Raw genomic sequence first — 16,484 nt, 5'->3', positions numbered from 1 at the left:
AGGTGCTGCTGTTTCTGTCAGCAGTTTTGAAGTAGAGTGGACTTTGGTCATAAGGCATATTGTAGCTCTGGAATGATATCTCCTTTTAAATTGAGCATTTTGTAATGTATTTTCCTTGCTTCTGTGCAGACTGGCTGGTGCTGGTTTTGTACAAAACACTGCCAAAACCTAGAGCTCTGAAGGGAATTGGCTTCTTTAGCATTTGCAGTGCCAAAAGCCGTCTAGGAATTGTACGTTCAGCTTTCGAGCCTGCACGGGACCCCTCTTCAGACGTCGGATGAGACCTGGAGTAAGAGAACCGTGCTGCCTCAAGAGCTCACGCACTGCCCCATTCAGCACGTGATCTTTATGAACCGTCATAACCTTCTGAAGGCTCAGGTTTTCTCTCCATGGCCAGTGTGGCTACTAGAACTGCACTGCTTTGGTTACCGGAAATGAAATGCCAAATAACTGTGCATGACTAAAATTTGCAAAAAATAAATGTCCAATCGCTTGCCCCCGGTCTTCCCTGATAAAAATGCACACGTCTGTGTTTGTTGTAGTCTCTTTGCCAGCCTGATTTATTGCATCTCGGTATTTTACATCTCTTTTCATGATGCTCTTTCCTATAATAATCTCCTTTTTCTTTTCTAATGACGTCTTCTCTGTCTGTTCTTCATCTCTTTCTCTCCTCTGCTGGTTAGGTGACTGTAGGGAAGGTAGCTAGTGGTATTGGTGCTGTCGCTGAAGTTCTCATTAACCTTTACATGAACGATCACAGACCCAAGTCATGCTCTGACTCCATGGCGCGGGTAAGGAGAAATGGTTAACTGGGTGGCGTTTTCCAGCAGTCTGTTAAATGGGCATGGCCTTATCAGTATGGATTAAATCTGAGCATCAGCTAATCCAATTTGGGGGGGCTTGTATGAACCGGGACAGGCCATGAATTGGTTTGCATAAATTCCTGCAATTCGCAGTGTAATATCATAAATGTGGACCATTTGCAGTGATGACCTGGGTCTCCATATTCCAATAATAATCTGCATACTCTCCTGTAGTCATAAAGTCAGATGCACCACATAGTGCCTGTGGAACACTTAGGATATTTTTTTAATCTGTGAATATGCACATGAATCCAAACCAATCCAGGTGAATCTGGATTGTCAGAGAAATTAAATTATTCTACTTGAAGCTATAAACCATCTGCCTGAATGCATGTATTTGCAGAATCTAGCTGCATTAAAACTGAATCGAAGTTTAATTGAGCCCTGGTTTAAATATACAATTTTTCTTGAATTTGAGCTTTGCAATATGAAAAAATATATAACTTTGTGATCTTACGTAATATATTGCTTTATTTTGACATGCTTAGCCAAGGTGACATTTTGTAGCTGATAGATGAGGCAAAAAAAAAAGTGCTTGTCTCTTTCCATTTATATTTTAAAAAGCTGTCATGTACAATCACAATTTATTTTGTTGGATTCAGAACCACCTGGCAGATGGCGCTATACCTGCTGCTGCTTCCTTTCCCGACCCTTCTCTCTCTTCTCCTCTTCAGAATCCTAAGGTATTGACATGACAACGGTGTTGTGCTTGAACACGTGCGGCTAGTTCTGGCTCAACATATTGCTTAACCTTCATCGTTGCGTTGTTTTTTTTGTTTTTCATTTTCCCCAGTTGCAACAAAACAGTAAATTCAGAGGTAGTTGGATTTCTTTCTAAGATATTCCAACTTTGAAAAAAAAAAATTAATAAAGCTGCCTTCTGCCCACAAATTAGATGCGACTGTCGTGATGTATTTGTGTGTTGAGTACATTTTTAATCCTCCATATTGATAAAATGAATGCCTCGACTTCCAGCTGTGAGTTTACAGTGGTAATTGGCGCAAATGGGTAATGCTTTCCTATTTCTCTTCTAGGGATCCCTCCGGAAAGAATTTCCTGCAAATCTCGGCGGGAGCGACATCTGTTATTTCTGCAAGAAACGGGTATATGTTATGGAGCGGCAGAGTGCAGAGGGCCACTTCTTCCACAGGGAGTGCTTTAGATGCGATTTCTGTTCCACGACTATACGACCTGGGGTCTTCGCGTACGATGTGGATGAAGGTAATGCGCAGCTTGTTTGCCAGGGCCATTGCAAGTGGTGGGCAGTGTGGTCACCCTGCCACGGTCGGCATCAGGCCAGCGGCGTGGCGGAAGTACCCACCTGCGTAGCTGCTGTCATCAGCAACGCTTATCCCCTTGGCCACCGAAATCTTGGCTGTTTGGCATCCTTAATGGATGGGATTTGTAGAGTACTGTAGAAGTGAAACAAAGAACATGATGGCAGATTAAAAAAAAATAATAATAATCCAGTTTGCTCATCACATCTCTTGCCAGTTTTTATAGTCCCTTCCCATCCTTCAGAGATCCTCTGTGCTTGTCCCATGTTTCCTTCAATTCTGATATGAAAATCAAATACCGTGGATTCACATAGATTCACCAAGTCACTCTCGTGGTCAAATGAATTTCCCCCATGTTTACGTTATGAATGTCTGCAGATGAAGGTCATTTGGCGGCAGCAGTCGGTCTGCCCAGCAGCCCCACCTGCCCTGCTTTAGCTAAGAATATCTCCCAGTGGTCAGCTGCGCAGGCTAGGATGTTTGCAGGAGATCATGGCCTCTTCTAATGCCGGGAAGTGTAGTCCAGTCAGCCTGCTTGCCCGTACTAGGAAACTTGCCGTCTCCCACGATCATATCTGACTGTACCAAAATGCTGCCAGCATTGCTTGGTGGTTGAGACTGGCCTCCCTTTGGGTACCTAATGAAGCCTGACCGCTGTGCTCTGCCAGGCTGGTTTTCCATCTTTTTGTTTTATCCTCTCACTTTATGCCTTGTGGCATCAGGCCTCTGGCTGTGTATAATATCCTTACCAGCCAGTTCCCTAGCTAGCAAACTAGAAAAAAAACCAAACCTTAATTAGATTTGATTTTAGAGGCTTTTTAATTGTATTTATGTATTAGATTTTAACACAAAAATCCAAGAAATACTTCTTGTTAAGCAAACAGCAGTGAAAATGAAATATGAATTTAAATCGTGCAACAAGAAAAGTTAACAAAAGGAATGAGTTGGTCTATCATTTCATGGAGAGAGTGAGGAAAATCCAAGCCTCAAACCCAAGATTAAGAAAAATAAAGCAAAGATAGCGTTTGCAAGGCGTAGCCATGGCAGTGTTCGTAGGTGGATTTCAGTTTGGTGGAGAAGAAAAAGCTGAGTAAGCAAAGAGGAGCAGCATGAGTTAGGCCTCTCGTACTCAAAAACAAGGCTCATAACAAGAAATAACTAACACTGATATGTAATAGGGAGTGGAGGAGTGGCTGCGACCCAGGGAAGCCAGGGTTCAAATCCCACTGTCGCTCCTTGTGACCCTGGGCAAGTCACGTTACCCTCTGCTGCTTCAGGTACAGAATTAGGTTGTGAGCCCTGTGGGGACAGGGAAATACCTACAGTACCTGAATGTAATCCTGAAAAGCGGAATTAAAAAAAATAAAAATTTAAATAAATAAATATAATGGCACATTTACAAGGTAAATTAAGCCAAAATTGGCCTCCCAATTGTAATACTCTGGGCGTCATAATAAGAACCTCCTTCCTCCTCTTGAGGTTGTTTTAGCGACATCTGGATAGGCCCTATTTTATGATTAAGGAACATCAAATTTCTCTTTCAGAACAGTAATCTTGAGCACCAAAGTTGCAAGCGAAACTGCTTCCTACCTTGACTTATCCGAAGCACCAGTTATGTCTTAAAAAATCAAAAGTTGGGAAACCTGTGGGAGATCACCCCCTCCTTTTTTTTTTTTTTAAGGTAGAAGAAAAGCTCTGGACATCGGTGTGGTGGAGGGGAGGGCCAGGAATTCTCTGTAAATTTTTTAATATTTAAAAAAAAAAAAAAATGTATATATAAATCTTGTAAACATGTCCAAAGGTGGGACCATTAACATCTTATGAAAGCTAATGAAGTGTCTTGTATATGACGTCTTGCACCATTCTACACTTTCCTCATTTTATTATGCAAGCTGATATTGTTTCTCATGAGATGGGATTCATTCTCAAAGTTTTTTTTTTCTCCAGTTTAGTTTCAAGGACCTCCAATTGCTTCTTACACTCTATCATCTCGGTCTCAAGAACCTTGGTTCTGCCCAAGAGAGATTCTTTAATATATTTCAGTAATTTAAAATATTCTGAATTTGTGGGTAGAAGGCTATATATGGACCCCCAAGTGGCCAATTGTTTCTCTGAGTTGTGTACTGTATTTTGTATAGAAATTGTAATATGCCATGTACTATCTGTAATCTGTTATTTCTAATTTAGAAATGGAATTTGGTACGTTTGTTCAGAGGTTATATATATATCTATCTGTTACTGTTTTTTGTTTGTTTTTTTATAGGTAAATTTTACTGCAAACCTCATTTCATGCACTGCAAAAAGCACAATAAGCACAGGAAGAGGCGAGCGGAGTTAAAGGCACAGGTATGTTCTCTTGCAGAAGGACTTTGTGTAGGGTAGACAACCAGAAAATGAGCCGCAGTAGGTCGCATGTTTGTAAATTTCTTGCTGAAGGGCCAAAATTTGTCGATTTTTGTGCAGTATTTTAAATCACCTCAACCATTGTTGGTGAGTGTGATAAATAAATGGAAATAAATATATCAAAATTGGGAGAAACCTTTCTGAAAATAGAAATTGTTCAGGTCTGGGCAATTTATGCCATGCCAAAATTCGTGTGAAAAAAAAGAATCTCACAGTAATACGTGTAGATCTCAGTCCTACAGCATTTATTTAAATTGTCTCTGTTAACTAATTGACTGTCGAAGAAAGGCTGGAATAGACATGACTGGAGGTTTCCGGGAGCAGATTTCATAAACCTCTTCTGGGACACCATGGGTAAACTAGATCTTACTTGAGGCCAGGGGAGAGACTAGATAGAGCTCCTTCCTGCTTCCATCTTTCTCTGACCCTATGGAGCTTTCATTGGAAAAAAAAGATGCATGTCTTCAGATTTGCCTTGGTGGAGTCGTCGATATTTCCCCTGGCTCATTGTGGGGCTGTGACCTTACTTGAAAGTCATTGTGGACCAGAAAATTCTATAAGCGTAGAATTATCCTGTCCAGATTTATGACAACATGATAAAACTTTGTGTTGCAAACACCAGCATTTGAGTCCTTAATTAAGTTTTAGATCTCTTCTTGCTCACTTTTGAAGGGTCTTTACCTAAAGTGATGTTGATAATTTATATGCTTGCAGTGGCTAGGCTTTTTCCAGCTCTTTTGGGCTTCTAACTGAAATGAAACCTGTCCTGACCAGGCTACAGCACAACTGGCCTTCATTTGTAGCTTCCCAGGGCTTTTCCTCCCATTTTTTCATAGTTTCCCCTAGCCCCAACCCAGCCGTTGTGGTGATAGGTCCTATGGCTGAGGGGCGCTCTTGAGCCAGCTCGTAGGTATCAGTGTGGATGAAGAGGCCACCTCACCTTGAGTCAATCCTGACCAGGCTAATCTGGTTCTGATTCGGTCCCTGTGGTATCTGTGGACCTGTAAATCCAAATTCTTTATGAAAGGGCAAGAGTCCAAGCCCACAGGCACAGAGGGGCAAAACCAGAACTGGATCAGTCTGTCGGGGTTGGCCTGGGTCTGGTGGTAGCACACGTAATGCCTGTTTCTCCCTTGGGCTTTGAATGCTGCCTGTGCAGCTGTTCCAACAGGAAATCCAGGATGTATCAAGCCAGCCAGCTAACAGCATGGGTATTTATTTAAAAAAAAAAAGTATGAAAATGTACTCAACTAAAGATATCAGGGCAAAAAATAAAGGCGGCCTTGAAGAAGCATTAGTGCCAGGAGACAACCCAGTGGATATTTGGAAGATTCCACTACTGCCACTTTAAAATACAATTAATTTACTTTCATTTCAATGTTGCATAATCAGAGATGAAAAACTGATATTTGTGAAAACCCCCTAATAAATGCAATAAAACTAGACATGACTGGTTTTGAAGACTTGGTATCAGTTTTCAAAACAATGCATCAAATGTAATTTACTCCCCTAAGTTTTAGGGACCTAAATTTTAGGAAACTTTTTTTCACTGAACATGGGGTCCCTAAGTGTTTGGCTAAAAACTCTTCTGAATTTAGGTGCCCAACTTAGCACTCATTTTCAGCTCCAGGCACCTAAGTGCCTAAAAGCTAGATTTTAAAAGGCCCACGCTCGCATGTCCACGTGTGTGCGATTCCCGGCGCTTGCACATGAACGCAGCTATTTTATAACACGCGCGTGTCGGTGTGCGCGTGTTATAAAATGCGACTCCTGCGTGCACGTGCGCACCGGATTCTAATGTCCGCACGCCACGTGTGCAGGCCGGGTAAGCGGCCTCTTCGCTGGGGGCGAGGGATTTTAAAAGCGCGCGGCGATGCGCTCCAATATAAAGGAGCGGACTGGGAGGGACCTTCCCTAACCCTATCGTTCCTCCCTCTTCCCCTCTCCTACCAAACCTCTAAACGTACCCTAACTAGCGTTTTTTTTTTGTTTTTTTGTTGAAGAACTTACCCGCTCCTTCGAGCAGGAGTTCCGCGTGTTGGCCAGCTGTCCGCCGACACTTCCACGGGACAGGGCCTCTGCCCAGGCCCCAGCACTTCTGTGCATGTCGGGGAGATACGCGCGTGACCGGGCCTTTTTTTTAAAAATGCGCTCAGCGCGTGCAAGGCCCGGCCACGCGCGTATCTCCCTGATTCTACGCACGCAGGCCTTTAAAAATCTGCTTGACAGTGTTTTCACCCACCCTAATTCCTCCCTGTAGCCCATCCATTTTCTAGGCCCCTACAGTTTAGAGCTTAGTAAAAACAGACTCTTAAATTTTGGTGCTCGGCATAAGTATGCTTTCAAAGAGGTAGATTCAGGTTCCCAAACTTAGGCATCTAAATAATTTAAAAATAGACTCCTAAAGTAGCAGGTTTACCCTAGACAAGGTGGCCAGAAAACCTTGAATTGGTGCAAACAAATATATTGGTGTTCACACACATGCATTATTTCTTCCGAGCTGCAGGATAGTGTAATCCAAGCGTTATCATTCATGCACTTCCAGAGGAGACCAAAATGATTTGCATTTGGACTAATGAAGTCGATGATTCAGCCACGACTTGTGTTAATTTTATACTTACCTTGTTGTTTTTCTCCAGTGAACCTTAATCTTTCATGGCTAACTTACAGTAATCGACAGAAAAATAAGAGTTGTTCAGGAAACTAAAATTATGGCTGGTGGGGAGAGGGACCTGTATTCTTGGATAGGGAAATTTTAAAATATCTTCCATGTGCTAAATTTACTTTTTCTCATTTACTAATCTGCTAAACTGATTTTCTTTCTCACAACCTTTCTTCTTTTTTGTCACCGTGCAGTGAGAACATAATTAAACAATTTTTTTTTTTTTTTTACTTTTTTCACTCTACATTCAGTCGTGCCTTGAACAAAATATTGATGGGTCCAGCCAAATATTGAAGGTTTGCCAGTGGAAGAGGAAGGGGGTTTTCATTCGTACATTAATGTCTTGTTAAAAAAAAAAAAAAAAAAAAAATAGTGACGGAATTAGAACTCTCTTGAAAAGGTAGTCACGAATTCATTGGGCTGGTCCAGTTGGAAAGGTGTCGCCTACAAGTTGATCACTGACCTTCGCTCTTTGAAACGAACGGGAATTCAGATGCTCACAGCCTCACACGCTCTGCACTTCCTGAGTAGGTGCTGGGCTTGAAATCTGCACTAGAGTCTTGCCCCCGTTAATGTCTTTTCATTCATTCTATTTGTTGCCCGGTTTTCTAGGACGATGACGAAATGTGGAAAAATGAAACGCCTGAGCCATCAGCAGCAGAAAGCATGTACCCTGTTAGCAGCCAAGAAGACGGCCCTCCAGGTATCATGGCTTCCTACTTTTGGAAAACTGTAAGCTGGCCCTGTAGGGTGGCTCGGGATCTGCTTGACATGCCAAGACGCGCCTCTTGCTGGATGCATGGGTTTCTGCACGCTGCCGGTCTCCATTTCAGGGACAACGCATACAACTATACCTACTTGTATGAGCTCTTGGGCCTTGGTGTGCCATTCCTGTACGTGCTGCTAGAGGTGCTTACAGATATGTACCAAGAAGCAGGGCTGTCGCCTGAAAATATGCTTGAAGGGGTGCAGAGCGCCTTGGGGGTCAAGTTCATGTGAAGTCTCTTCACAAATGTGCCTTTCAGATTTCCACAATTAACAGCCGGATAATTATTGCTATTTTGGGGGGGGGGGGGGAGGGGAGAGTTTGTATTTTATCTGCACTAAAAAGAACAGCGAATTCTGTGCACAAATGGCTTAATCCTTCTTTAGAACTGTGTGCAGCAAATGCATCTTAAAAATCACTGTCCAGGGACATTCTCAGAATATGGAAGCCAAATGAAGGATCTCTAACATTTGCACTTTTTCTTTTTTCCAATTTTGATGAGCCATTTTCCTGCATTTGTATTTTTTCTTGAAAAGCAGAAAGAGGAACCAGTCTTTCTGGTATTTGAGTAGCGGGGGTGGTGGTATTTGTGATGTTGATTGCGGTTGGAAGCCTGAATGTGGCACACCCCCTTTTTTTTTTTGGCTCTTGCTTTCTTCTTTTCTGTGGGTTGCAAGGTTTACTATACATTTCAAGAAACCTTTTTTTTTTTTTTTTTTTTAAAGCTGTGTCTTTCTATGCCTACGTGTTTTTGTACTTTAACGTAGGTGCCCGTTTCCATTGTGGGGTATTTTCTTAGCACTTGAACGTTTCATTATTTAAGGTCAAGGTAAATTTGAAGGGACCCATATAGTTAAGTATTTTTAAAATGAAGGAAGAAAGGAATTAACTTCAGTTAGCTTTTCATTCATACTATATGCATTCATATTTTATTACAATTTTCTTGTAAGTTAAACTCTAATTGCTTACGTGACTTGGATGCAATGTGTGTTTTTTGCATCCGTATCATTCAATTGATGTTTTTTCTTTTTACTATATGAGTGCAAAAATATTCCAGCAGTAAATGATAGAAAATCCCTAAACTGTAGTGTTGCAACAGCCTGAAGGGAAGGTTGAAAGCTGTTGTTCCCTGTATGCACCGGATCAGTCCAGACCGTGGGTTGAGCCTCCTGCCCAGCAGATGGAGACAGAGAAAAACTGAAAGGGTATCCTATATCAGGACAGAGCCTACCCTGCATCCCTTCAGTATTTGTCTGTCTCCAGCTGATGCCAGACAGCTCACCCTGCGGTTCCCCCTTCTTCTTTATTTTATTTTTCACTTCTTTTTCCCTGTGGGGATTTTATTACTAGGATCAAGCAAATATTAGTTTGGTTTCTTAATTTAAAAAAATATATATATTAAACCTTTTGAAAGATTTGTCAGTTTCTTGGAGACAGCCCTGTCTCCTCGCTCTGTGGAGGGCCTAGGCTCCTCATTCCCGGTGACCTTTGGGGTGAAACTGCTGGTCCAGTCCCTCCCCCGTGGATAGCTGTCCGCTTTTTGCTAAAGGGTCTTTAGGGCCTGCGGCAGGGTACGTTTTCTCTCTTTTTGGCTGTACCTTAAAAAAAAAAAAAAAGGCAGAAAAGGGAGTTAACCTGAGCTCTTCTCAGCTGGGGCTCTCAGAACAGCAGACAGCTCCGTCAGCGAGCGGGGTTCAGTTCCTGCCTCTGCTGACCGGCCTGGGAGGGAACGGAGGCAGCCTGCGCGACTCGGCACGCGCAGGCTGCCGATTTTTGTGCAGCCTTGTGCGCGCCGACCCCGGATTAAAGTCCGGCGTACTCTTGTTTGCGCCGGGTGCGCGAACAAAAGTACATGCGCGCATACTTTTTAAAAATCTGTCCCTTTATTTTCTCGCGCGGCACTTTGTTTTTTTGGGGTTTTTTTATAGCTCATGCCACATCCAAGTGCTTGTGCAGCCTGCGGAGAGCATGCCTCACGGCTCTCTCGCAGCGGTCTTTGCTGCGAGTGCCTGTCGGGTGGGTAGGGCCCCTCCTCGGCACCAGCGAAGACGGTGACCCGGGGCAGACCAGCATGCCGTGAGGCCAGGCCGTTCCCGACTCGGGAAACCGTGGGAACGACGGCCATCTTGGGAGCAATTTCAGACACTGCATCGAGACGGCAGGAGGAAGGTGAGCTCGATTCGCTAATTTCCCCCCCCTCCCGATCTGAGCCCCGCACATTCCCCGGAGGGGGTTCCTGATTTTTCCCTTCTTCCCTCTCCACCCCCCCCCCCTCGGGAAAGCCAAGCCTCGTTTTTCCACCAATTTTTGTCCTCCTCCTGCACAAATCTTATCTTGCGAGCCTGCAGGAGGAGGAGGAGGTTCCTCCCTTGGGGCCCCCTCCCACCTAAGAGTCCACGGGTCTCCCCCCACAGCCTCCTACAGTACCAGAAAGGCAGGGTTCCATGAGGGTCAGGGTGGTGCCGGGGGTCCCGCCGCCCCAGACCCCCCTCAGGTTTTGCTACGTTACCTCCAGTTTACAAATGAGTTCTGGGTCTCGGATCCACCTGTTTGTCCTGTGGAGTGGCCCAAATAAAGGTAATAAGGCTTCAAAGACCACTATTGCACATTGGCTAAAAGAGGCTATTGCATTGGCTTACATTTGTAAGGGCCGTTCAGTTCCAGAAGGTTTAAAAGCCCACTCTTTACATTCTCAGGCCATTTCTTGGGCAGAGAGTCAATTGGTCTCTCCGCAGGAGATATGTAGAGAAGCTGCTTGGACATCTCTGCATACTTTTGCTCGTCATTGCCGCCTTGATTTACAGGTTCCAGTTTTTGGCTCCTTCGGGCGTCAGGTTCTTCGAGCGGGACTGTCTCGGTCCCACCCTATTTAGGGAAGCTTTTGTACATCCCACGGTCTGGACTGATCTGGATACGCACAGGGAAAGGAAAATTGGTTCTTACCTGCTAATTTTCATTCCTGTAGTACCACGGATCAGTCCAGACACCTTCCCATGCTAGATCTGCTCTGTCCACTCGAAGTTTCTTCCTTTACAGGTTTTCCGGATACCTGGATCATCTATTATTACTTAAGGCATCGGAAGCATCTTAACGATGAATATGAAAATAAACCTTTCTGTAAGAGCGTTTTTGTTTCTTCAGAATTCTTTCAATTGTTCAATGGTTCCATTGTTACAATTATCAGTTTTCTTGTTACTTGCTTGATCTTTTGGGAGTTATATCTGCTTTGAAAGTGTTTTATACTGAAGGGGATGCAGGGTAGGCTCTGTCCTGATATAGGATACCCTTTCAGTTTTGGTCTGTCTCCATCTGCTGGGCAGGAGGCTCAACCCACAGTCTGGACTGAACCAATTTTCCTTTGAGCGTGGAGTAAATAAGGAAGGCCAGAGGAACTGTAACATATTGGCATTGGATCTTCAAAGGATAATCATAAAATGCTTCTTGTGTATAATTTTAAAACAAAGGGGTCAAGACATAATATTTTGTGTGCATGTCTTGGCTCTAGTCTCCAGAAATGTTTTAATTGACAAATGTGATCGGCTGATTCTGCTTGTTTCAATGAGTGAAACTCAGATGCATGATCACATATCAGGTGTGCAGTGACTCAGCCACAAGCTATTTTAATTATTGTGAAAATAGTCTGTAAGTGGACAAAGACAGAATAGCTCAGTATTGAGAAATGCAAACGAGATCCATTGATCCATGAGAACTAGAAGATATATTTTCCATGCACATTCATCAGATACACAGATTAATGCCTGTGATCTGTCATAGCTGCATAATGCATTACATGGATTTGCTTCTGAATTTACATGAGCTTTTGAGGTTTTCAGAATATGCATGAGATACATTTGCACATACAGGCTCTTCAGGGTGTGCAAATTCATCTTGTGCATATTCATTGTGAATTTGGCAGCCGAATGCTAGGTTCCCCCCTTAGGATGAGATCTCTATAACTGATGTATGCCATCTTTGTCAGTTTTGTTTGTTTTCATGTTGGTTGAGTAGGAGGTGTCACAGCTTGCAAAGAATCAAGGGTTTCGGGGGTTTTCCCCCCAGTACCAACATGGCTATTGGAGCTCTGCACTAAAGCATTTGATTAAAACTTTCTTGCTTTGAAAAAATAATTTTCATCAAACCAGTATCCCATAAGAGATCTAGTTTGCTGTTTATCTTTATGAAATACAAACAAAAAGGCTCCCCCGTTGTTAAAAAGGAAGTGTGGTCTTTTATAACATGCACTGTTTTCCTGAGAAATGCATGCTTTTATGTTAATGACTACTTAATGAGATGTAATGAAACTTACAATTTACAGAGTTGATCTTATTTATTTAATGAGAGAGTCAGATAATAATTATTATAATAGTTTTTCAATGCTTTTCTATTATTTTCTATGGAAAAATGGCCACATGAAGCATGGTCATATGAATGCTGTACGGTCCTTAAAGAATTCTTTATACTGTGATGGGTAAAGAAGACTATATCATTTCACACTGTTTTCATTTAGTTCATGGCATTGAGTTTTCCACTGGAAAATGTTACTTTAACATAACTGCTGCTTTTAGAAATATTTAAAGTTGATTGCTTTCAAGACAATTTATAAATCTTAATGCAAGAATGTCTGTTTCCTTTAATGACCCTGTGTATTGTGCTATTTTTTTATTTTTTTTTTGCTGAGCATGCGATTGTAAAATGCTATTGCCAATTTCAGAGCAGAGATTCGGGTTGAATTTTGTTGAAGAAAGGCAATATATAATGTAACATAGCAATGACATAGAAAAATCCGATTCCCCAGTGGGCGAGAACCTGTAAATGGTGGGGACCAATGACTGTGGCAGGGAACTTTTGCAATTGTGTGTAACGTTTGTTATAATTCAAGGCAAATGAACTTTACATCTGAAAAGCTGGACATAACATTACGTAACGCTGGCTGCATTGCCTATCCTGAATGATTTATATTCCTGCCCATGTCCCAAGAACCGTAACCCCCTGGAACATGAAAACAAAAGTATGCCCCTTTTTCCATGGCTTATGCTCACCCGCTCCTCTATGGAGGAGCTTTGAAACGCACCCCATGCTTGAATGTGTATTAGAGAAAAAACTGCAAGTGCTTTGTGGAGGTATGTCTATTCTTAATCTCCCAAACTGCATGCTTAAATTCAGGTTTTATAGGATAGGCACTCTGGTTCTATGCCTAATGTTTCAGTCTTGCTGTTCAGCCTGAAAGGTTCATAAGCAGTCTTGTTTGGTCTACCTTCTTCATGAAGAACATTTTGCGTTTTTAGTTGTTTCTGCTTTCCGATATCACTCTATTTTATATCCTGAGTACTTGATTCAGCTTCCTCTGGTAATCAGACTAAAACTTCACTGGCTCAACATCTCTTTCCTATCTCTTATTTTTTTTTCTATATCGCTTTTAGTTCACTTCAACATTCCAGTGCTACGCCCACTCACTGGCTGACGCATTACCGCTGTAAGGTGATTGATATGCTTGCCAATTGCAAGAAATTTATAGCTAATCCCTAACGTGTGTTTGACAGCATTCGGTGTTTTTCTAACAGTTCTGGAGCAATCTGTAATGTGTCTGGTATATTAATGGACAGACTGTTCTGCATGACCATCTAATCCATCCTGCATTTAATTCAGAATGGTGTAGTTTTACATGTCTTTAGGAATGTAGGTATGTCTTGCTGCATGTTTTTAGAACATCTTTGCTTTCAAATGAAGGAACGTTAACGAGGTCCACAAGTAACCAGCACAGTAATGGTCCAGTAAATGGACAACGCTAGTGCCATAGAGTGAGGGGTCTGACCTAGTGGTCAATGTGAAGTAGTACATAGGAGACCAGGTGAAAATTATCATCTCCTGGTTATGTTCTTTGGAGCTGTTTGGGTGTTGGGAGCAGTGCGCAGGCAACAATTTTAGATTATAGGCTGTAAAGGGCAGTGCGGAACACTGAAGAAAGGGATTGAAACAAATTTTTCATTCAAACAAATCCCAATTCGGTCTAGAATTGTGATGGTGATAATCCTTAAAAATCCGTAAATATCAGGGTAGTGCAAATGCCTAAAAGTATTATGAGCCTTAAATTGACCCATCTTTAAAATATCCTTGGGTTCTTTTCCATACCATTAAAAGCCAATCCAGAAAAGCCTTGTGGTCAGCATCTTGGCCTTCCTTTCTCTTTTCTTCCAGCTCATTTGGAACCAGTGCTGGGATTCTGGTGCCTTCATTCATAACTGCGTGGGGCTTTTTCCTCCAATGTAACAGAACTTCATACTGTTGCTAGTCTACAGCAACAGTGGTGAGGTCGGGAGTCGTGCACCAGGGCTCCTACTGCAAATCTATATCAAGGACCCTAGATCCAGCCACCAGGTGTCGCTCTTAATAATGACCCTAACTCCCACCCTCCACCCCCAGGGGGCTGTGAGTGTGGCCTGTGCAGCACCTCCAGTTGACCCAGGGTTAAAAAGGCCCAATCCAGGAATTGATCCTGGAGCTCGCCACATGGCAGTACACAGCAGTGCCATTGAGCTGCTGGCCCAGTCCTAATCTGGAAATTTCGAGAGATACCGGGAAGGCTGAGAGCAGTTTTGAGAGAAACCAAGATACTTTGCACCCATGGAACTGCGAGCAGATTTTCAAAGGGAAACTCCCCTTTGAAAATCCAGGGCCAGCAGTGACAGCGGGTGCCAAAGGACCCATAGTAAATTATGCAATGGGGGTTTCAAAGTGAAAGATCCACATTGGCAGTGTAAATGTTACTGAAGCAGCCTCTGCCGTGCAGAAGGGCTGAAGGAAGAAGGGGGGGCTTGCTTGCAGCCACTCCCGGATCTTCTGAGGGTGGACCCCAAGCTGATGGGGGGGGGGGGGACCCTTAATTTGAACTTAGGGCAGCAGTGGCTTTTCTCATTTCTGCCCTAACCCTGCCGCCGCGCCCCCATCCCTTTCTGGAGCATTGTAAAACGGTGCTTGTGCTCTTACCTGTTCTGAGGGGCCGGATTCCAAATCGTCCCCTCCAGCCACAGCTGGATCCATTTGAAAACTTACTCTTAACTTCTGTATAGCTTTCTTGAATGGAAGAAAAAGGAAAACATGGAAACTGTTTTTTCCCCAGAGCTTGAAGTGAAACTTCGGACTGCCTCTGTGAATTCAAATGACTAGTGGTGTTCAAGACTGCTCCGGCGCGCTGCTTGGCCGACCCCCCCCCCTCCCCCCCTCCCCCCCGTGAGCGGAGTTCATCCAAATGAGGGCAAAACCAGATGTTGGCTGTGCGCGGTTCAAAAAGTTGAAGGGTCAACATCAAGCCAACTTCCAACCCTTCCCCCCCCCCCCCCAAAAAAAAAAAAACCCCAAAGAAATTAAAATCCAAATGTTTAAAAATAAATGAAAAAAAAAAATGTAAGTACGTCAGTAAGTGAAGGTGAGAGCTCACTGGCATTAACAAAACACAGAGCAAACTAGCAGGTCATCTAAGCAACCTTATAAAAGCATACGGCCTTTTTTGATTGTGTGGTTTTTCTATAGGATTGCCCTTAAATTTAATTCGTGCAATACATCTGTCAAAGCACCCTTCTAATCAGCTCTGAGGTTTGCTTCAGTGGCAGATAATACGTCTTCTCTTCGGAGTGAGAAAAATCCTCTTTTCTCAGAAAGCACTCTGGGATTGATATGACATGTTTTCCAAGAAAGTTCAGCTGAAATCCTCATGAGGATCCAAACACTGCAAAAATGGTTTGATGCCAATTCAAATAATCCAAAGAGAGAATTTTTACATCCATAAGCCAAGTCTTTTTTTTTTTCCTTCTTGTATGTCCATAACAATGGAAGGCGTTGAATAGCTAGAAATCTTAAAGGACTGGAAATTTAATGTTTAGCTCTGAGCGCGCTGCATGGCATTTTGTGCACCGAATCACTGAATCTGCATCTTTTCTAGATATTAGATTTCTTTACTAAAACTTTGCATGCGTCATGTAGGCAACATTTGAAAAGGCATGAACTTGTATCTCAAATCGTTGGCTAGTGCAACCTTTCTTATCTTCTGTTTCAGACTTTTTTCTTATCTTTAAAGAACGCCAGCCAAGGAATCTCTCTCCCTCACTCCCTCCCGCCTTCTCTCTCTTCATGTTTATTTTTACTTAATCTGAAGTTATTGAATTTTACCAAAAATAAGTGAATTAGCTTTTTAAAAAAAAAAAAAATTCTGTATTTCAAGCTATCACATGGAGCCTTGTATTTTGCCCATTATGCCGTTTGTTCAGCTATATTTATAGTACTTTATGCTGTAAACAAAAATAAATGTAATTCTTTATAATTTTTGTGGTTTCCTCATTCCTTTTCAATACTTTTTAAGTAGTAGTAGTTTATTTATATATAGATTTTTAATATGTGCATTCACCTACACCGAACATAGGACTCTGTTACTGTTTTGTGTCAGACTGGGCCGGAAGATTCACATAACCCCATCATTTTACCTTGACAAACCCGAGGAAGCAGAACATTTTTTCTTTGCC

The 16,484-nt window shown here is 42.6% G+C and overlaps 1 protein-coding gene across 14 annotated transcripts in view; it reads left to right on the top strand.

The window, feature by feature from the left end:
* MICAL2 (microtubule associated monooxygenase, calponin and LIM domain containing 2) overlaps positions 1-16,484 on the top strand; it is a 187,095-nt gene that overhangs the window by 108,348 nt on the left and 62,263 nt on the right. For 5 of the 14 annotated variants that reach the window (XM_029582916.1, XM_029582920.1, XM_029582918.1 and 2 more), the window contains 5 exons: positions 684-791; positions 1,466-1,546; positions 1,898-2,084; positions 4,404-4,486; positions 7,818-7,908. In XM_029582916.1, coding sequence (XP_029438776.1) covers positions 684-791; positions 1,466-1,546; positions 1,898-2,084; positions 4,404-4,486; positions 7,818-7,908 — 550 coding nt within the window. Of the gene's footprint in view, positions 1-683; positions 792-1,465; positions 1,547-1,897; positions 2,085-4,403; positions 4,487-7,817; positions 7,909-13,391; positions 16,288-16,484 lie in introns of those variants that run through there. The other 9 variants (XM_029582922.1, XM_029582921.1, XM_029582917.1 and 6 more) reach the window with 7 other exon arrangements.

Source organism: Rhinatrema bivittatum, chromosome 17, assembly GCF_901001135.1.
Source record: "Rhinatrema bivittatum chromosome 17, aRhiBiv1.1, whole genome shotgun sequence".
Taxonomy (NCBI): Eukaryota; Metazoa; Chordata; class Amphibia; order Gymnophiona; family Rhinatrematidae; genus Rhinatrema; species Rhinatrema bivittatum.
This window is presented reverse-complemented; position numbering and strand designations above follow the sequence as displayed.